The following is a 23,739-nucleotide window of genomic DNA, read 5'->3' as shown; positions in this document are numbered from 1 at the left end:
TGCGAGAGAACGGGCCATGCTTCAACACGAATGCCAGCAGCATTCTTTGGAGACCATCTCGGGACCTCCTAACCGAAAATCCATGTTTCTAATTTAAGTAGGAGACAGTCATTACTCCTACAGCCAGGGAGTATTTCAAATCCCTGCCTATTTGCAACGCCATCTAAAAACAATCAACTCATCTTTCAAACTTGACCAAACTACGAATGGAATGAGGACTCAGTTGTCTCCGAAGGGTGCTCGTCCTGGCACTCAGCAGCTTACGTGTGGCTCACAGATGGCTTCTGTCTCATTCTGTGTAATCCAATCATCCTGCACGGCTGCGTCTCACACTTCGTCTCTGGGAGTAATTGAAAAGCTCACAGCGGCAATTGTCTCTTCTTCCAGATGTCGTCAGTAGGAAGAGAGTGCCTTTCGCCACCTTTCTGACAGAGGATGTGTCCATGGCTCTCCAGACCAGAGTCGCTCCGAGCAAGGTAAAGAGGAATGACTTCTTGGCGTTGGCTTCCCGTAACCACCTCGCACTGCTGTAAGCAAATACGTTCTATAAATGGTGTCTCTGTCAGGAGGCAACTCGTTTCACTTTTGGCTGGGAGCTAAGGCAGAAAACATTCTGCAGCCCTCCTGGCATCCTGGGGTGACGGTGGCAATCTAGAGACACCGGTGCCCAAGAAAAGATTCCAAAGCATTCAGATAAGGGGCGTTTAGCAGACTCTGTGTCACTCACAGGCAAACCTTCTAGAATGAACACCTGCACCTCAGCCTCTCGGGTTCCGAACTCAAGACAGTCTGTCTTTCCTCTTTTTGGAGCAGGGGATGGCTTTAATTTTTCCAACTTCTAAAAGATGTGCAAGATTTTAAAGGAGAAGTATTGAAACATTTTAAGCTGGTCGTTTGTTAGTTTCTTTTTGTCTTGAGGCTAGTGTTAATAGTTGTGTTCTATTTCAGTATAAAAATACCCCTTTAAAAAAATCAAAGCACCTAAAACAAGAAAATTTGCAAAGCCTCAAAGCAGCTGTGTAAATTCATACAGGCTTTGGGCCTATAAAGATCTAGCCTTAGGGGAATGACACTCTGGAAAGTCAGATTTTTACTTAAAAATTAAATTACGTTTTATGAATTAGTGCTCCATTCATTTTAGTAAAATATCAGCTTTGTGTGTGTTTCCTCAAGCTTTTTTTGCTCACAGCCATCATCACAACATACATCATCAGTTAGAAATGTTAAGTATGGCAACAGCTAAGAAAAATTTTCTAGGTCAGTGAAAACATTATTTCAGGGAAAATATTTTTAAAAATTTATTTTTAAGAGTGTTTTAGACTATTCATAATTTATATAGAATTTGGGAATTAAACAAGCAATAATAACTTTTACTGAAGAGAAAAAAAATTAAAAGGCAATACCCTTTTCCTTAAATAGCTTACATAAAGAATCGGGACTCTATATTTAGTTTGGGCTTAAACACACACACATACACACACACGCTCATACACACACTCTCCTTCCAGTGTAAATATTCAGGTAATTGCTGCAGGTCTTCAATTTTTTAGAATCCCAGAGCTTTTTGCATCGAATCACAGCTATAGAACATTAGGCCAACAGTGAATTCATTCAAAATTGGTGAGTTACTGAAAAGTCGATCTCATGATACCTCCCTGTAAGTTATGAGTTAACTTTCCTTACGTCCTTGTTCATTGTCAGTATCATCATCTCAGGAACTTATTCAGATACTCATAAATTAATAGTAATAGCAAAAGTGACCTTTATCCAAAGAGAATTCCAAGACTTAACAAACATTTATTGAGTGTATGCAATGCGCCAGGCATTGGGCTAATTAAATCCCCCCGTCCATATACTTTAAATGAGAGAAAAGCTGACTCAAGGGAAAGAGCCATGGCCAAAGGCCATTTAATTAATTTGCTGTCTGGGGAAACAGCACAGGAACTGGGAAGAAAGCCCAGGTATGAGGACTGCTAAATTGTTGTTGAGAATACAATGTATTGTTGTTCAGAACTCCAGTAGGATACATTATTTCATAACTACATTAAACTAAATGCAAAGTTACAACTGTAAAGCAAATGTTGAATTTAAAAATGGCAGAAAAACACTGTGTTCCTGCATGTGACTGTTGATATGAACTAGAGAATTTCATCCATACAGATACTTTCGAAGGGAACAACTATCAGAAGTCTGGATCAGGCACTGTGGTCCTATAGGTGAGAGAGCTGTATTTCATGATTTCTCTGGAATTGCCCAAAGAACTAAAAAGTAAACTTTCACATGGGGAGTAATAGGGCAAGTTATTACCTGTTGAGTACATACAGTAGTCAATGATAGGAGTTTTACACATGTTCTGAATATAAAATCTCCATGAGATTTTACCTGTATTTTATGGATGAGTAAAACAAAACACAGAGTAATTGACCAATGTCATAGACCTGCCAATGAGAAAGTGGGAAAGAAACCCTAGTGTTTCTGACCCTAGAATCTACCTGTTTTACAAATAGACTATAGTTCATACTGAAGTGAAATTTCATTATTATTTTTACTTCTTTTCACTCATCATTACTCAAAATATATTTATTGCCCACTAACCAAGAACTAAACAATAATTTTGAGGCTGAAGAATTAAACATGATTAAATCCATGTCTCTGTCTTTGAAAATCTGGAGAAAGGGGAACCTCTCTAAATAGGAATGCTACAAACAATGTGATTAGACCTGTAAAAAATATGTACAATGCTGTGGATGCAGAAGAAATAAGAAAGGATTGATTCTGTCCTACAGTAAGGGATGGAGTCGTGATATGATATATGAACTAGACCTTGAAGAAGATACATATATTTGCTCTGTAGAGAAGGGTAAAGCTCTTCTACTTAATGGTAGCATTCTGCTCTGCAAAATCACATAAGGGTTTCTGGTTTTCACAGAATAAATAGAGAAAGTTATTATAAAAGGACTAGACCCAGAATTCCCATAGGTGAATTCCATAACTCCAAAGATCATATGCCCCAATGCTACTTAAATTATTTCTGAGTATAGAAAAAAAAAAAAAAAAAGAGGGGCACCTGGGTGGCTCAGTGGGTTAAAGCCTCTGCCTCCGGCTCAGGTCATGATCCCAGGGTCCTGGGATTGAGCCCCGCATCGGACTCTCTACTCAGCGGGGAACCTGCTTCCTCCTCTCTCTCTGCCTGCCTCTCTGCCTACTTGTGATTTCTGTCTGTCAAATAAAAAAAAAAAAAGAAAAACCACAGATATTTTTATGAAACAAGAATTACTATGTCATCTAAACCTTATAAAGATCATACAAAAACTATAGCTCAATCTTACTTAGGAATATAAAAGTAAAAATCTAAATAACATACAATATGAGCAAGTAATATTTATTCCAAAAATGTAAAGGTGGTTCTGTATTAGATAATCCATTCACATAATTTACCATGTTTGTAAATCTAAGTAGAAAATTGTAGAATCATCTTTATAGATGCTGAAATGGCCTTTGACAAAAGTTGACAACCATTACTGATTAAAACACTGAATAAAATAGGTACTGATTATTTCTTCTTTGGTAATAATATATGTCTATAACAACATACACACAAACACACATGTTGCAGTCCTAAAACCGGTGTATTTCTTGATGGAGGATGTTAGAAGCATTCACAGTAAGGCCAAGAACGAGGAGGCAAGGATACTCACTAACTCCACTACTATTTGAAAATAAATTATTATTTTTAATAATAAATTTTATTAGAATGTTTAATTTAAAACATTTTTTATTTAAATTCAATTAATTAACATAATGTATTATTGGTTTCAGAGGTACAGGCCTGTGATTCATCAGTCTTATATAATACAGTGCTCATTACATCATGTGCCCTCCTTAATGTCCATCTCCACACACCTCTCTCCTCCAGCAACCCTCAGTTTGTTTCTTATGATGAAAAGTCTCATGATATAGAGGTTCTAGCCAATGCAATCAGGTTGCAATAAGCAATGGGGCCGTAAGAATTGGAGTAGAAGAAGTGAAACTATATTTACAGATGATATTGTAGTGTATTTGGGCAATAGAAGAGGATCACTAAAAACACTAACATAATAAAAAAATTATATAAATTCTGTAAAGTGATGCAATGTTAAAAACACAAACCAGAAGTCTTTATGTACATAAACAATAGCTAGTTAGATGATACCACAAGATAAATCTTCTGTTAACACTAGTAACAAAAGCAGGATTTATTTAAGAACAGATTTAACAGGAAGTGTGTTAAAGGTGTGTGAAGAAAAATTAAAATGCTCTTGAAAGATACAAAAGTAAATTTGAATAAATTGGGGGATCTTGTTTATTTTTGAATAGCAGGAGTGTACATTATAAAGCTATCATTTATTCCCATATTACTAATATTATTTAATATATTTAATATTATCCCCATAAAAATAGCATAAAGTTGTTTTACGGAGCTATTCAAGTAGATTTTGAAGCTTATTTGGAAACAAACATAAACATAAAACATAGCTATAGTATCCCTAACAAAGGACCATGGGGGCACCTATATTAAAACATACAACAAAGCTTCTATAATTAAAACAGTGTGATATTGATCTCTGAATAGATAGAAAGACAGAGAAGTCATTGGAAGAGAATAGAAAGCTCACAGATAGGCAAAAATACATATAGAAATATAGTTTAAAGGGGTGCCTGGGTGGCTCAGTGGGTTAAAGCCTCTGCCTTTGGCTCAGGTCATGATCCCAGGGTCCTGGGATTGAGTTCCGCATAGGGCTCTCTGCTCCGTGGGAAGCCTGCTTCCTCCTCTCTCTCTCTGCCTGCCTCTCTGCCTACTTGTGATCTCTGTCTGTCAAATAAATAAATAAAATCTTAAAAAAAAAGAAATATAGTTTAAAAAGGCGCTATCTCATTGGAACATCAGGTTGTGTGACAAAAGACATACAAGGGCAAGGGCATACAAAGAAAATGATGGGGATGTCTGAAAAGAACATAGGAAATATAAGTGCTCAAATTTAGGACAATCTTAGCATCATCAACAAGCATGACATTAGTGTGTTATAACACATGGAAAATAAACCCCACAAGTTACCAAAAAATAGATGAATAAATAATAAATACACAAATTCAAGGTAAGAAAGAAAATCTCTCTATGAAAGAATGTATACTAATATGTAGAAGAAAAAAAATTTGAGAAAATTACCATTTTATAACACCAACATAAATAATTGATTCAGACAAAGTCTATCTATGGATGCTAAAGTCAGTAAATAGAAAAGTTTGGGGGGGAACAGGACATTCACATAATCTCAAGTGTCACCACACAGATTACTTATTAATAACAAAGGATAAAGACTGCAATTAAAATAGATCAGAGCAAAATAAGTCAATCAGAGAAAAACAATTATCATATGATCTCTCCGATATGAGGAATTTGAGAGTCCTGGGGTATTGGGAAAGCGAAAATGAAACAAGATGGGATCAGGGAGGAGACATACTGCAAGAGACTGTTACTCTCACAAAACAAACTAAGGGTTGCTGGGGGGTAAGGGGTAGGGTGAGGGTGGCTGGGTTATGGACATTGGAGAGAGTATGTGATATGTGTAAGCCTGATGATTCACAGACCTGTACCCCTGGGGAAAATAGTACATTATATGTTAATAAAAATAAAAAATAAATAAAATAAATTTTAAAAATAAAATAAAATAGATCAGCAAGCATCACCTTTACCTAGTGATCAAACTGACCATCACCCATGATGAGACAAAATAATACTATGTGTCTCCTCATGAGATACAGTGGGAAATATACAAGATTACCAATTAGAATTCTTCCCCAGAGATTCTTTCTTTTCTTTTATTATGTTCGGTTAGCCACTGAGTAATACATCATTAGTTTTTGATGTACTGTTCAATGTTTCATTAGTATCATGAGGAAATCATCAGACAAATCTCGTGTATGGCACTAAAGAGATATGACAATTGAACTTAATGTGAAAATTTAATTGATTCTAGATTTTGAGGACAATTGGGGAAATTTGAATATGAACTCTGCATAAATAATATTGTGTATCCATGTAAAATTTCTTGTGTATAATAATAGTTTTATAATTATATAGGAACTATCCTTGCTCTTTTTGAGAGTTTGGGGAAAAAAATACCTGAGGTCACTGAAAATTTTGTTTTCACTTTCGGTCCTTGAGAAATAAATATGTTACAATTTCACATTACCTTTTCAGAGTATCCCTATTCAACATTTTTGCAAAGTCTGTAGTTAAATTTTAAGCCACTTAAAGGGGCAAAAATGTGAATATTAATATAAAAAGACTTATTTTGAAAATGTGTATTTCATGTAAAATACTTCGGTATAATGCAGTGTGAGAGATGTGTGTATAGATTAACGCCAATCTGCATTCTATTAGCTGTTGATTAGCATCTGAAATATCCTTATCAGGAATCCACACTTGAAGCACTTCTCAGGCAGTAGAAAATTTATTAATGAAACCCATACCAGAGACTTTGTCAATGAACATAAGAAAGAACTTATTTTTTTACTGATGAAAGGAGCATTGTTCAAAGTATGCAAAATTGAACACGTGTCATATCCTTACGTGAACAAGATATCCGAGTCTGGGAAGCTCGGCCACCTAAATACCATCACAGGAGCACCCCAGATCTAGAACCCATATTCTTGTTCTGTCCCTGCCCTCATCCTCCCACCACCCCCACCAGCACTATCCCTTCCCTCAACACACACACACTTCATGAAGAAATTTGTCGACTGATTTGGTCAACATGACTGATCCTGACTTCGGGATATCATTGCGATAGCCTCCAAGTAAATCTGACAAACACGAAGTATTTATCAAAGTGCTGATAGAGAGTGGGAACTCCCTAAATTTTTCAAAAGCAGGTTGTATAAATACCCTGAGGTTTATCGGCTAATACATTTTTGTATATTTGGCACAATTTTAAGAATGAATGACTTGCTATGATTGTAGCATACAATGTAGAATCCTGGTCTTTTATTTTTCATTAGAAATTTATAAATTGTAGAAAAGGAAGAAGGAAATATCCGTGATTTCAGCATCTAAAGACAAACACTCTTAAGATGTTTATAGTTCCTACCAGATTTGCAGGTTTTAGAAACTGAGTCGAGGGTATGGGAGGGAAATGTAAAAGCCTCCACTTACTTTTAATCTCTGGAAGCTACAGATGTTGACAAAAAGAACCTGACAGCTCCGAATAGCAATTTAACTGAGATTTGTTTGAATAATGGATTATGGGTGATTTTCACTTTTTTTGTGCTTCATGTTTTTATGTATTCCAAAATTTCCACAATGACCATTAGGTTCAAAGTCAGATTTGTTTATATTTTTATCTTTTGCACTGAATACTTTGGGGACTGAATTAATGAATGTGTATTATTTTAATAATAGCTAGGATTTAGAAAAACAAAAAGGCAACTGAGGTCCTAGAGTATTTGCGGTCCTTTTGAACTTCAGAGATTAGAGAAGTATTGAAGACCGAACTGACTGAAAACTGTTAACCAACACTTGGAAACCGTTAACCAGTACCTGGAAACAAGAGAATTTGTTTCATCTTCCCCCACCCCCAGAACTACCCCAATCCTCATAACCAACTCTATGGTACTAGTTTTAATAGAGCCTACATCTGAACTTGGTTGCCCCATGTTTATCTTATTCATAGTTTAATAACAGGAAATAAGCCAGCAGCCTTCTCCTTCTGAGAAGTTTTTGGGTGTACTGACCCTTCCCTCAACCCAATTTGTGGGTTGCCTTTTACATAGGTCACCATGTTTTGTGCGCGGTGGAATCTCTAATGGGACATCCCTGGTGCTTTAGAGAAGTTCAGCTGACTCAAAGACAGCCACCCATGGTGAAGTCATTGGTGGAATAGCCCCCGTTCATTGGGCTCTATCCAACTCAGGTGCCATATATCAGATAGTGATTGTTTTATCAAATCAGGTTCTTTTTTTGTGTCTTTGCCTATGAGAAAGAAGTAGTTAATTGGGAGAAGAGTTGAAAGAAGAAATAAAGAGAGAAACAGAGACTGGAAGAGGTTCGTCCCGACAGGGAAAATCGGTGTTAAGTCTCCAGCACCACAGTGTACCTAACTACCGAGTTCCTGTGTCTCCTGAATGGTGGGTGGCGAAGTGCAGCTGAACAGCTGTTGAGACAGTTCCCTTAATTGATTCTGACACTGTTTCCATTATCACCATTAAGAGAGTGAACTTTTCTGATCCCTTCAACTAGAGGAGTCTAATGAACATATAGAAATTTGAAATATGACTTAGAGTACTAATGCTACAGAAAATATTTTTAGAGTTTTCAGCATCTGCCCTAGCTGCAGATACCATGACTAGACTGATGGTCTCTAGTTCTTCTAATGGGAATGGGGATGCTCTCTCCCCGCTAGGATTTGAAGTGCACTTAGTTAGTTAGACTTGGAATTATCCTTCAAGATTACAGATTCTTTTTTTTTTTTAAGATTTTATTTGTTTATTTGACAGACAAAGATCACAAGTAGGCAGAGAAGCAGGCAGAGAGAGAGGAGGAAGCAGGCTCCCCGCTGAGCAGAGAGCCCAATGTGGGGCTCGATCCCAGGACCCTGGGATCATAACCTGAGCCGAAGGCAGAGGCTTTAACCCCCTGAGCCACCCAGGCGCCCCAAGATTAGAGATTCTTAACCTGGGATCCATGCATGGACTTCAGAGGTTCTGTGAGAACATTGACATTGCACACCACATCTTGTGTATTTGTGAGCATATCTATTTTTCTGCATAGTTCATAGTTTACATTAGACATTCCACAGAATAATGAGCCCCCAAGGGTTAAAGACACCATTGCCTTATTTTACAGATAAAAACATTACTCGGAGTAACTTTCCTGTAATCATATAAGTTGTGACTGCTAGAAACTAGGTCTCCATCTTCCATTAAAAATTTATAAAATACAGAAAAAAGGGGGAGAGATCATCAATGATTTCACCATGTAAAGACAGACACCTTTAAGACTTTTCTATTTCCTACCAGAAATATGTGTTTAGGTTCGGAATCACACTTTTGAAAACCACATATTGATGTATTGCTTCCCATTAGACTTGTACTAAATTCCACTCACACCAGCAGTCTAGAATAATGTCTATTATATTCACCAGAACAAGTGATTCTTTAAAAAATATATATATATCTTGCCGACAGGAGAACAATGGTGTCTTATTGTTGTTTCAGTGTGCATTTCCTTATTATCTGTGAAGTAGAAGATTGTATTGGTTCATTCCTGTTGGAAATCTCTCTCTCATCCATCTTGCCCATTTTGCTCAGGCATCCGGGTCTCCCAGATATTTGTCCAATTCCCGTTTAGAAATTCTACCTGAGGAGGAGACTATAGGAGAAACCCATGTTCTGTTTATCACCTGGACTTGTCCCTACGTCCTCAGTAGTTGTTTGCACTGGAATCATCTGAGAGGATCATTAAAATCCAGTTACCTGAGCTCTACCCAATATCTACAGAATGCTAATATCAGACATGGAGTGTGAGGAATTTGTATTTTCATAAGCAAACACTGGGTGTTTTTAAGAATAATGACATTTGGAAAACCACTCACATACAGGTCGTGTGAACTGATTTAAATATGAAGAGTGTGGACCGTTGTGATTCTTACTAACAGCTCTGTGTCATTGCACAGCCAAGGTTATCTCCCTTCTGTGAAGTAGTTTTGCCCTCATGACCAGAACCAAAAAACTTACTTTCTGACTTGGAGTTAATAAACATGATGCCAAATTGCAACTTTTCCACCGACAGCTTTGCAAACATCACTTTGTTTCTCTGAACCTCTGTTTCTTCATCTGAAAAGAGGCGATTATTATCCTAGGTCAATCTTACCGTTTATTTTGAGGAGTAAGCTAATCTATACAGGTATACTTTAAACAGTCATGTAAATATTGGATATATTTATTTGTTCTAATTGTTTGCTGTGTGATAACTTTGGCACGATGTCAACACTCCATAACTATCTGGTGACTGATTGCCATCTTATTGTTCAGCCAAGACTGCTCTTATATGAGGTGTTGTTCTGTGTTGCCTGATCTGTCATAATGGATACCCCATAACTCGTCTGCAGGCTGAAAATCAGCCATGCTTCCCTCAACCCTTAATACTGTAATGAGTCAGTCAACTGTGTGCCAGGAACCAGACCATACACTGTGAATACATTAGTGAGCATACGGGACACACCCCGCTCCTCCAGATAAAATGGGGTAAGTATCATAGAACAATTAGACCCCATATCTTTTAGCTAATTCCTTGAAGAAACACCATGAGATATGTGGAAGAGATCCCTCTGGGGTGTTATGAAATGACATAACAAGAAAATTTCAAAAGATAATAATGAAGAGAAGGATGAGAGGTAGCTATTGACTCCAGAAGAATGGCACGAATATGAAATTTTCCTTTTTTCCTCTTAAAGATTTTCTTTACTTATTTGAGGCAGAGAGGATGGTGGTGTAGAAAGAATCTGAAGCAGATTCTGCATTGAGCACATAGCCGCAAGATCATGACCTGAGCTGAAACCAAGAGTCTGACACTTAACTGAAACCAAGAGTCTGACACTTAACTGAGTCACCCTCAGGTTTTCCTTTTCTGAATTAAGCCTAGAGTTAGAAGGTGGAGAAGGAATAGCAAAGTCTCTTCCAGACAAGGCAGGTTCCTTGAGACCGACAATGAAACAAGCCACTCTATAACATTCACACTGAGTGTTATGCCGGGTAACCTACTGACAATGGGGATCAGGTGGGTAGCAATCCAGGTGCTACACTGCTATGCGCCACCGAGGCCAGATCTTCACCCACGGACTTTATAGAGCAAAGGGTAGTTATCTAACATGGCGCCATTTGTGCACCAGAGGGGAGATCCAAATAAGCCTTCCCACTTTCTGGTCCGAGCATGCTTTAACCTCCACTCCACAGGGCCTGGAACACATAGCCCTGAGGGAGGTCATTGGGAGGACACGAACAAGATGGAGACCCAAAGATGGAGTCAGTATTGTCAGCACTCCTATACCAGTCAAACCAGTTTGGAAACTGGCAGGAGAGTTGAATGAGGTACGCAGCTGGGGCACTCAGGCTCTGAAACCAGGAGTCACCACCCAGATCTACTACTTCTGGTTTGGGCCATTCAGAGACCTCAAACTAAAAGAGTTTTATTCTTTTTTAGTAGGTATAGTCCTTCCTTAATTTCAACTCCGTAAAAACATGCTTTGTCTTTAGGGCAATGGCAGGAAAGCTGGCTTCACAATATTTTGCATCAAAAAAGATGGCAGTGTAAAGATGACTTTTAGCAGACAGTGTTTTTGAAAGCAACTTATAAAGTATTTACCATATCCTAAATTTGCACATTTTGCCAGACTTATGCATATATATATATTCTATTCTCAAAATAGTTTTGTTATTATGCATAAATAAAACAACATGGGAGCTCTTTAATAAAGTAATTGCATTTATAATGATCTGTATTTACATATGATAAACCTCCAATCATTGTAACACCCTAAAATATTAACATCATCAGATATTCAGTCAAGTTCAAAGAGCCAAATGTCATATTTTTTATACTTTATTTGGTTCAGGACCCAAATATGTTTTTTGAAGGAATAATAAAGATTTTGGCACTTGCTAAATATCTAGACTTCTATGAACTCTGATTCTTGTATATTAGTTTTTCCTGAAGTATGAAAATAATTGTATCATAATGAAGTTATATATTCAGTCACTTGGGTAGCATTATCTTTCCTTTGTTAGTTGAATACAATTATTTTTCTTTCTCTGTCACTAAATAAATGTATAATGTTGGGCCATTCACTCAACCTAGTCAAGAATCAGTTTCCATCATTTTAAAAAGAAAGTGTTGAAGTAGAATTGCCTATTCAAAATTCTTTTATCAAGAACCTACCAGGTGAGAGGCAGGACAGTACAGGGCAAAGAAGAGCTTTGACATCCAGCTGCTCTGAGCTGGAGCCCTGCCACAGACAGGCCATTGAGATAAGTTTAACCTCTCTTGCCTCAGTTTCCAAATCTGTGAAATGCAGATGATAGTCCCACATATCCAGAAAGGTTTTCATGTGTGCACATAATGGTGGGGGATGGGGAAGGGTGGATGACTTGAGAAATAATGGTGATAGGGCTTGAGACATAGTAATCCAACCCAACAATAAATAACAAATAGAGTTACACTATCAACCATTTGGGACAGGGTTGAGGGGATGAAGTTGGAAGGAAAGGCAATGGCAGTGGTTAGAACTGCCTTGTCCAAAAAAGTGGCTGCTAGCCACACGTGGCTACTGAGCACTTGAAAAGTGGCTAGTCAAAATTGAGTTGTGTTGTAAGAAGTACTCCGAGTTTCTAAATGTAGTATGAACAAAAGCCATAAAATATCTCATTAATAATTTTTAATCTTTAGTATGAGTTGACAGTATAATATGTTGGCTATACTGGCCTAAATACAATATTAAAGCAGCACTCTGTAAATTCCCCCAACCAGAGCTCTCTCTGTAGGTAGCTGTTAACTCATCATTCTTGCCATTAGATCAGTGGTTCTCAAAGTGTGGTCATAGAAACAGAGCACCCAGCATCCCCTGGGAACTTGTCAGAAACACAAATTTCTGGGTCCCATCTCAGACCTACTGAATCAGAAACTCCAGAACTGGGGCCCAGAAATCTGTGTCCTAGCAGGCCTCAAGGTGAGTCTGATACTTATCTATTTGAAAAACACTGCTAGGCTGAGTTTCTATGCTTGGGACCACATCCCATTCACTCTGCATTGCCACTCAGCCCAGTGACTATTTGTCAAATGAAAGAATGGATGAATGAATCCTGATGATGTGGGGCCATCGGAGGATATCCAGCAGGGGAATGTCATGGTCTGATTACCTTTTAGAAAGTTACGTTTGCAAGCTGCGTAGAGTATAGATTATAGGAAGAAGTTACTAGAGGCAACTGAATTTGCTCATAGGAAAATTATTATTTGAAAATCTAAATATAGTATTCAGGTGGGAAAAAAAGTAATTGTTTTAAAAATTAGGCCTTGCTTTTCAAAGCGTTTCTTTTAAAATAACTTTATAATGTGTAATTTTATTTATGTATAGTGTTTTGTAAATTTGGGGGCAAAGTAGACACACCTATATGTAAAATTTGTCAATAAATATGTTTTCCCACAAATTATTATTTCATTTTTAAAAGAATAGCTACAAATGTCTTATACATATGTATCACAATTGTCTGTTTGGATTACAAAAGTAAAATTTTAAAACAAGTGAGTATATTTAAAAATATTTAAATTTTGATATTAACATAGAAATAAAAATAATTTCATATTTGTACGTTAGTATAGAAACTATATATTATTTATCTTATTTTAGATTGAATTAAAATATAGGAATCACCTAGAAATATTTCAACGAGAGGCTATTAATGCTCAAATTAAAAGGAAAACAAATTGATGTTAATATGTAGAATAAAGAGTAAAGCAATCCCAAAGACACATTACCCTTAAGAAACTTTTAAGGTTGTAGAAGCACCAGTGTTGTTCCCTATCACATACCCATTTTCCATTGGCAGATTCTTATCCCTAGAGTTGGGAATGTGGGCACATTAAATGTGGGCATGGTAGTTGAACCTCAACTCAGGTAAAACTTTCACATATTCTCTTGACCTTTAAATAATCTTCTCTACAAATCAATGTTTCCATATTGATTCTACCACCTGGAAGACCTCATGAGTTGCCTACCTTGTAGTAGACCCCACTCCCCTTTTTCCTTCCTTGCTAATAATTGCTAATAATTTTTATTTTATAGCAGTCAGTGCCAAGCCCTGGGAGCAAAGTCCCAACATTCTAAACCCATCATGGTAGACCCCTTTACTCTTTGTCTGTGATTGTTAAGGATGTGAGCACATGACCCCAACTCATGGTCAATGAGACATATTGGGACATCTGATGGAGGTTTCTAGGAAAGATTTTTATTCTCTAATAAAAGAAAGAGAGCTATGAGAAGATCTCATCCTTTTACTTATTCCCTTAAAAAGGATTGTGTCAGCCATAATGAAACGACAAGGCTATGCAGGTCTTAAAGACAGATTGAGGTGTTAAGGGTTCAAATTTGCAACCCATAATAAGTCCTAGAAATTGAGTGCACGGAATAAGAAAATATAGACAATATTGTATTATAATCATCAAATTTGCTAACAGACTAGATCTTAATTGTTCCAACCGCAAAAAGAAATAATTATGAGACAGGGTGAAGTGCAAACTACTACTACAATGGCACCCAATTATAGTATATAAATGTATCAAATCAGCATGTGGTACACATTAAATTTACACAATATTATATGTCAAATATATTTCAACTAAAAATAATAAAATAAAATAAATGGATAAATAAAAGAATAAGGCTAGGAAGAGACAAAGGGTCATGAGGGAGGGAACCTGGAGTGGAAGATACTGAAGGGCAAAAGGGGGATGAGAATGATGGGCACAAGGTGAAGAGACTTGGCCAAGGGAAGACTATAGGCAAAGAGTAGGAGGGGTTAGGGATGACAGGGGTTTGTGGGGGTTAGGGGGCTGGAATCCTGAAGGTGTTAGAACCTTTTAGTCCTGATCTCCTCTGGTTCTCTTAGGCCAGACAGTTCACCCATTTTTAAATAGTTGAAAAAAGTAGGTTTGTTTCCTGGAGTCCATAGTCTCTCATGGTTCGTCTGATCTGAGGGTTTTAGAGGGGAAGGGGCATGGGGTGTTAGGTGAGCCTGGTGGTGGGTATTAAGAAGGGCACGTATTACATGGAGCACTGGGTGTTATAGCAAACCATGGATCATGGAACACTACATCAAAAACTAATGATGTACTATATGGTGACTAACATAACATAATAAATTTTTTTTTAAAAAATAGGAGAAAAAAATATAAACTCCATAAGGACAAAAAAAAAAAAAAGAAGTAAGTTTTGGTAAGTCTGTAAACTTGGTCCATTCAGCCAAATGGTTGTGGTGTGCTCTGTGCTAACTCTCTTCTCTTCTTGCATCTAGTGGAGGGCTCCTCTGTACCCAGGTCAATTAAAAGATTTGATAAATTTGGTGAATTGGTCATTCAGAGAAAACGAATAATGCTAAAGTGTTTAAGTATTGACCAAACAAGAAGACTTTTGAAAAGATAAAAAGAGAAAAGAATATACTGGAAAATTTCCATGTGAAATGCTGACATTTTTATTATATTCATAAGAATATATTTCAGAAGATTAATAGTGAGGTTCAGACATTTTCAGTTGTTTATTGGCTTTTTAAATGTTTATTCATGTGAACTGCCTATTTATCTACTTTGTCCATTTTTCTCTTGGTTTGTGAGTCTTTTTTTATTTGTATGTGTTTATGTATTGTGGATATCAATCCTTTGCTCCTAATATATATTGCAAATATTTTATCCCATTTTACTTCTTGGCATTTAAGCCTTTAATCCATTTCAAGTTTATTTTGGTGTCTGGTACAAGACTGGAATCTAATGGGGTTTTTCTGTCTAGAAGTTAGACAATTTTCACAACACTGTTTGTTAAGTAATCCATCTGGTCCCCATTAATCTGCAATGCTTCCTTCCAAAGTCTCATATGTGGCAGAGGCCATTTTAGGACCATCTATTGTGTTTTAGTCAATAGCTCTGTAAACTCTTGCACATAGGTTCCGTTATTACTGTGTTATTATGTACTTTTTTGTTCATACTTTTCAAAATTTCTCAGCTGTTCTCCTATTTTGACTATTATGATAGCTGTAATTATGATCATTTTGTCAAATTAAATTGTAAATGTTAGCGTGTAGGAAGTGTGTTTTGGGAGAGGGAAGGCAAGTGATATGGATTTTTCTACTGCGTTAATCCTTGGTGCAAATGTGGACCACGCTAGCCTTTCCAGTCAGAGAAACTTTCCTTGTGGACTTTGAAGTCCTTCCCACCCCATGGGTCTCCAAGCAAAACAAAGCTAGCCAACACGAAGGACTGGGCGGCCATCGCCTCTTGTTTGTCAGACTCATTACCAACAACAGTACGAGAAAGCCTAGGCTCTTGGAGCTCATGCTTGTGTTCTCTGCAGCTTGTTTTGCAGAATCTTCTTGTATGTGTGATCCTTTTCTACACCATGTACTACGCAGTTCTGGGCACGTGTGGCATGATGCTCAAGTAAGTTGCCTTCCAACAGAATTAAAAAGCTAAGAGTGAATCTGAAAGGAGTTTATATTTGACCACCTGATGTGCCTTTATGGAATAGAGGGTGCAATGTTTTAAAAATGGTATATTTTCACACCTTTTTAAAGGAAAGATAGCAAATGTGCCATCTTCAAAATGATAAAAGCCACAACCATGAAATGATGTGGTTGGATAGGACCAGACAGGACTGCTCCTCTTCTTTGGAAGATAGTGATGGAAAGAAAGTGAAGCTCTTACTCCCTGAGCTGGTATTGAAACAGAGCAGATTTGAATGAGAAGGGGATTTAGAGATAATCTACATCCAATTTAAATATTTTCTGATATGTACTGGAAATACCTCTTGGACCCAAATCAGGAGACCTAACTTCTAGCCCAGGTTTTTACTAACTTTCTGGAAACATCTTAACTAAGCCATAGAGCTTCTCTTAATTGTCTTCATTTGTCAAATGAAGTTGCTATGAAGACAAAGTAAAATGTGTATTTTCAGTGTTGTTTCTATGTAAATGTGAAGCATTTTTTTTAGGGCTTTTTTTTTTTTGCCTTTTTTTTTTTTTTTTGGTCTTGCTATGGTTGCATTTTGCCTCTACAAATTTAGGTCGCCAATAAATTGATCGTCTTGAAATACATTATGTAGGTTTACAAATAATTTCTCAGAAGTTAAGTGTTTATATAGTTTAATTTTATGGTTCAAGAAAGGAGTTAGGACCCTTTGATTTCAATATGCAGATTAGTAACCAAAAATAATTATACCAAGTTTTGCAATGGGAATAATGTTTTTCAGCATGCTTGCAGGCAAACCCACTGAGGAAGCATCTGTGCTCGCATACAGCCTCAGCTCTTCCCGGGACTGGAGACGGTGAAGCCATGCCTGGAGCAGGGAAGAGCTAAGACTCTTCGGGGCTCTCTGAGCCTGATTTCAGGGATTTGTAGTTAATGTGAGTCAGAGGAGAGGAGTTTTAAGTTCTTGGGCCTTAAAGCTCCAGGAGGCAGCTAACTGATTGACCAGCTGCACACAACTACAAACAGGCACCGTAGAGGGTGTATATTTATAGACTCAGATTTTACAACCGAAAGAGATCTCAGAGATTAACCTTTTCAATTTACAGAGAAGACATGAAAGTTCAGCTTCTAATGGAACTGACTTGCCTGAATTCGCAGTTTCACAACACCATCAGGTTTAGAACCTGGGTCTGGTTGACTTCCGGGCTGATGCTCTTGCCACAGGATTAGGTTACGTCCTCTTCCCGTGTTTGATGGAAAGGACTTTCAAGATGATAGCTAAGGGCTAACTACCCCCCCCATCCAGGGGACTTCACTAGACAAATAAGACAACAGAGTTAAAAAGATTATTTAGCTGCCAGCTTCTACGTGTGCCACAATGTGGCTAAAGCTAATGACTTATCATGTGAAGAGCAATATTCAAAGCCTTAATGTGGGAAGTTAGGAACTGCCTCCCCTGGAGTAAACTATTTTCACTTGTAACATCTTCAGGGTATATGAGCTGGATGTCCTGGCACCATTTGATTTCAAAACAAACCCTTCATGGCTCAACACAAATTATAAAGGTAATTGGTTTTAATTTCCAATCTTTGTCAATGAGCGAGTTAAATGCCTCAAAAAACAAAATATTTTTTGTTTTGTAAAAATTTACAACATATCAAGCCTTCTTCGCAGCCATCTGTATCTTATATCTGACTTCAAAAATTAATGTGGAAAAATGCCATCCCAAATTTTAAAGTGGCTATTCCTGAAAGATGGGATAGAATGGAGTAGTGGAATAATTGAATAGAATTATTATAGGAATTTTTGTTTGGTGATCTTGTAGGTAAATTTTTTGTACATTAAATATTTTTCAAAGAAGACTGATTTAATATATTGATATAGAGAAATGCTCATGAGATATGGCATGGAAAATGAAGATGACAATAGTGTTTGTGTAGTGTAATTATTCATTTTTGTAGAACAGAGTAAAATACATGGTGTCAGTGGTAAGAAATCTGGAGAATTATGCAACAAACTGTTATCTCCCAGCTGGGATGACAGAGGACTTTCATTTTCTGCTTTGTACATTTCTGCTTAGTTTGATTTTTCTTTCCAAAGTAGGGGGGAAATGTTCCAAAGGAAAAGTAATATGTGAGAGTATACTAAGAAAAAATTTATCTCTTTAAAATTCATAATATTGGTTAAAAAATAATTATTAATTGATACCTAAGCCTTATATATGTTAATAATAACAGCTACTTGCGTTGAATATATGTCAAACATACTTGTTTGAGGGATTCATGGTGAGCTCGTCCCATCTTTAGAAAAATGAGATTTTAATGTTATTTCTATTATAAAATAATACACATAAATTAATGAAAGCTTATAAAATACCTACAAGTAGAGAGTAGAAAAGGAAGAAATTCAATCACAAACTTACTTTCTAAACAAAATTATTCTTAACAGTCTATCAAATTTCTTCCTACACTTTTTTAATGAATTGTGGATTTTTTAAACATTACAATTCTTTAGAAAACCACTGGACATTTTTTTTGGAACAAATATGCAAATGTACAAATATTGCCTCAAGCCAGAGAAACCAGATTTTTTAATATGACTTGCACAGGAAACTTGGTCAGTTAAAATTACTGAATTCAAATTAAAAAGCTTTAGAACAACCTCCTCAAATGGGTAACCTTGTTTGGTACTATTATCAATTGAATTTTAGATAGACGAGGAATATGTTAGGAAAAAGAGACTTTCATTCTAATGAGACACAAGAGGTCTAACAGTCCATCTTAAGTTTCTCTTTATGTGCTTTCCTATTGAAGATAGAATTAACTTATTTTCTATCAAAACTGTCCACAATTGATAAGGGAATAGTCACAGTAAAGAGTTAAGTAAGAGCTATATGTGTGTTTTTTGGGAGGGGATTGAAAACTCAACTGTTAGTATTTAATTCTTGCCTTTGGGTCAGCCCATGAAAGATAGGAATGACATAGCTTATTGGAAAGGCTGTGTTTTTACATAGTGGAGATTAGTGAAGATCCCAGGATGTCTGGCACAGTTTATATTCTTCTCTCCTCTCACAAAACACTAACATTTGTACAAAGATATCAATAAAGCCTTAGCCTATTAGATCTTTAATTTTGGGCTTGGGGAGATAACTGCCATAACTCTTCAAAGTTGTTACTTTGAGAATTTAGACTTTAATCTCAGAGATAAAGTGTAAGAGTAATCTCAGAGCCTTGGGCATGTAGTTAGGGTCAAGTTTCTTGTCTGTTTCAATGATTTTCATCACCCAGGAGAGTAGGTTTAGCAAGGACACTGGAAACTTTAAGTCTAGTTAAAACATTTTGATTACTAATATCTTTCCTTTGCATAGCAGAAAATAGGCTACAAATTGCTTTCATTTCAAATTAAAATCCTCCCAACAATTTCTTGAGGTAGATAAGAAAGCACTCCACTTCCCAATTATAGAGAAAAAAACAAGACTGACCCAGAGGTTAAAATTGTACTCAAGGTTTTATAACTCCTAAGCTCAAAGGCAAGACTATAACACTGGTATCCTGACTTTAAATTTTGTATTACTTCTTTTAAATCATGCTTTCTTTCATATTATAAACAAAGCATAAGCCTTTTTCATCAATATATGCAAATATAGCTTGTTCAAGACTAAAATCAATGTCTTCAAGCAGCTGCGAGTTAACCTATAAAATCTGTCAATGCTGATAAAAGAGGCATCTCCATTTCCCTATAATAATCTGGAGGCTCTGTGAGCCACTGATAGAGGAAGAAGTGGAAACATGGTGGGAAGAGGTGGTGTCAGTATGATACAGCAATGGAGTTCCTTCCACAGCTTCAATTTTAGGGAACAGGACATGCTGAACCGAACTTTCTTCCCATATGATAAAAAAGGAGTTGGTATGAATTCTCCCTCCAACTTTTTGAAACCCGGTAAGTAAAATTAAATCAAATTGAGGAGGAGTAACTGTAAGGCTTTTCAAAAGGATGGCACTTGGGACTTGCTCACTTGGTTAGTGCCTAGCTCAGCACAAAACAATCACTGGTTTGCTGGCTAATAAAATTATTTATGCACAAAAGGATAGAATATTATTATTTTACCTCTTGCTTTGAAAAATGCAGAGTTTGCCTGTCTAGATTCATTGATCCCTGAATTATAAGAACATACTAATCATTTGCTGCATTATTATTTAAAAAAGAAAGGTAATTTTTACAGAAAGTCAAGTCATTACAAAGGGACCTTGATAGTATGCCACATACATATCTTGCACATGTTTGATGGGTCTCTCCTTCGAAACCACGATAGTCTTAAAGATCCGTATCAAAGCCAAGACGTAAAACATTGACCCTTCACATGTTCAAGGCTCTTAGAGATTTGTGGTCCTGACCTGTAAGTTACTAGCTCTTGATACATGTTGTGGAGACCACTCTGAGACAACTGAGTGGATTTAGAAGACTGTCTCCATCCACACAACTCATTTTTGAGGCTTCCTTTCATCCAGGGTTATTGGTTACATGTCCCACATGACTATCTGAACATGCCATTTTGTTATAAAGACACGAAGGAACTCGTTTCCAAGAAAGGCAATAATTGGGACCAAAGAAATGTTATAAGTCATTGAATTCTTACATTTCTTTCTTCATTTCTGAAAACTCAGAACTGAATTTTTCATTAGTTTTTAATATAGCTTAAATAGAGAGTTGCAAATCCAATTACAGACCAGCATGTATTGGTTACATAGCAACTTTTCTTTATTGTATTTTACCTTTAAAATGATAAGTACATAAACAATGAATCTTGGAACACTGAAAAAATAAAATTTTTTAAAAATGGTAAGTACAGAGAATGTGAAACAAATTATATACTGTAATTTTTCTGTGAGTCAAAGGATTATTAAAGGACAGAATATGTTAAAAAGTTCTTATCCAATTTGGGGATTGCTAAGAGATGGATATTTTGGAAATTCTTACCAAAATTTCTTTGCACAATCTTACTAATTGTGTTTCAGAACTGTTAGTTTCTCTAAGTTCCAAATAATTATATTCTTCATTCTATTTGCAGTTCTTCTAGTCTCAACACAGGTCACCTACTTTGTTTGCGGATTGCTCTTTGTTCTAGTTGTAGAAGAATGGGTCTGGGATTATGCTGTTTCAGTAACTATTCTCCATGTTGTCATCACTTCCGCTGGTAAGCAAAATAAAATAAAGGAAACAAAGAAAATATGTTAAATCTGATTTGGTACCTAAACTGTTTCACAAGAGTAAAACTTTGTTAGCATAGTGTCCTCTGACGGCTTAATCATCAAAACTGATGCTAGTTCTTCCCTCCCTCCCCACACTTGTCCCCAACTAAGTTCTATACTTCCTGGGAGAGGTTTTGATTGGCTGCATCTTCCAATTCAAAACTGTACTGAATGTAGATGTTTCCTATTCTCCTCTCATGTTCAACTTGTCATCAGCTTGTACACAGTTTGCCTCCGTTCGGAATACTTTTCTTCCAGAACCTTCCTTGAGGCAGAAATTGACCAGACTGGGAACTGGACCCCAAGGAAACCCATACTGGCAGGCTTGCGAACTTCCCAACAATAGTTATTTTACCAAGAATACTATGTTCTTAAACAAGGGGTTTTATTTCTACCTGCAATCTTTGGAGTCAAAGGAAAATGGATTCAAATTCCAATCCTACCTTTTTATGAAGTGTGTAGTCTTAAGGGAAGTCACAACATCATTCACATTAGTTGCCTCCTCTCTGGAGCAGGGAGACCTAGGGACATTTCCATGAGAATGAGAAATTGTCTGACATAGTGTCTAAGCAGATCATAATTACTCAGTAAATGACAGTTTAATCCATTCTTTCATTCATCTATTCAAAACTTACTCTTCTGTCATAACTTTTCTCCCTTCCTATCTTCCATTATTAAAAAAAAAAATAAAAGGAACTAGTCAAAGGATGGGTGGGAATCAACCACAAGCTAAAATTCAATGTTATTTTTATTTATTAGCAACTTAAATTACTCTTTTTTTTTCAGTGTTGTGGTCTACTTATGGCTTCATCATTCTCCAATTTAAGAATACACAATTTCCCAATGAATTCTTACATCGTAGCATCACTATTATTAGAGAATTCTTGTACATCAATCTCCTTGTCCCCAGACACACACTCCCCTTTAGTAACTTTCAGAACTACTAAACCCCATATCTCAATTTCTCTATTTTACTTTGGGGCTAAGTTTACATGAAAGATGGCCATGGGATATTTGCAAAAGGGCTCTGAGGCATAGGGTAGCTGAATCTTCAAGGTAGAGACAAGGTGTAGGTTCCAGACCCAGAAAAGTTACAAGGTAATTGTCTAACACATGGCACATAGAAAATACTTAATAAATACAGCTAAATAGAGTTCAGAGTGAAGTGGCTCAGAACTCCAGAGAAAGTCAGGTGTTGAGAATTCGGGATGGCCTTAGGATTATCTGTTATATAACACTCAAATCAATTCTGTGAGCTGACCCAAGAACCTGACGATTCATAACATCCTAACATCTCCTAGAGGAGGAGTTTCAGGTATCTTATTTAATAAATGACTTTGTAAACGATGATCTAAGTATAGCTTTGGAGCTAGCTGATTTCATGAATGTGAAAAAAATTTCTCTTTGTCATGTGGATATGATCTGACGAAACAAATATTTCTTCATGTGTAAAAATAAATGCATTTTAAAAAATGAACAACACCTTCTTTTTTTTTTTTTTCTTTTCCAGTTATGTTGGAATTCCTCTTGACATCACATTGGTGGGCTGCTTTAGGTATATATGCATGATATCCAAATATATTATACACGTATGTGTATATATTATGTTCAGCATAAAATTTATACGTAAAGTGGGAGCATCAAAATATTTTTATGTGAGTCAGGTAATTGGACTAGAAGACTGCTCAAATAAAGAAAAATAAAATAAAATAAAATATATTTTAATTCTACAATTATAGGGAATAAAGCACAATATCTATTTGTGACATATTCTTTTGGTTCTCTTTCAACATGAATAGTGTTACTATTTTTATGGTAGCACATCTCATTTCATTTACTTTTTTCTCCCCACAAGTGGAACAGCTGAATTCATCAATTATACATCTAGTAACAAAACTAACCAAGTTGAAGTGGACTTTTCTAACGCTTTTTCTTTAGCTTAAGCTAGGTATTGACCACAGATATTTTTACATTTCCCCTTTTCAGTAAATTTAGCAATAGTTTTTATTTAAGTATTGTCAAGCTTAATGATGAGAAATGGAAAGGCAACATTTCACAACATTGTTTTCCTGAAAGTTAAGTTTTCTGTTTAATATTAAGTTAATTCTGTTTATATTACTCATTAGTTCCCTTCACTACAGGTTAATGTTCTACTTCCCTTACATATACATAAGTCTTAGTGTGTACTCTTTTCTAATATTGTTTTGTTCTTACAGAAAACACATG

The 23,739-nt window shown here is 36.3% G+C and overlaps 1 protein-coding gene across 1 annotated transcript; it reads left to right on the top strand.

Moving 5' to 3' along the window:
- Positions 1-383: 383 nt before the first annotated feature.
- Positions 384-23,082, top strand: TMEM244 (transmembrane protein 244). Its single transcript, XM_032843509.1, is given in 5 exon segments — positions 384-476; positions 16,152-16,208; positions 17,727-17,829; positions 21,333-21,458; positions 23,024-23,082. Coding segments are annotated over 5 exon segments (378 nt in total). The 5' UTR covers positions 384-443.
- Positions 23,083-23,739: the final 657 nt, after the last annotated feature.

Source organism: Lontra canadensis, unplaced genomic scaffold (assembly GCF_010015895.1).
Source record: "Lontra canadensis isolate GAN:19392208 unplaced genomic scaffold, GSC_riverotter_1.0 scaffold141, whole genome shotgun sequence".
NCBI lineage: Eukaryota > Metazoa > Chordata > Mammalia > Carnivora > Mustelidae > Lontra > Lontra canadensis.
This window is presented reverse-complemented; position numbering and strand designations above follow the sequence as displayed.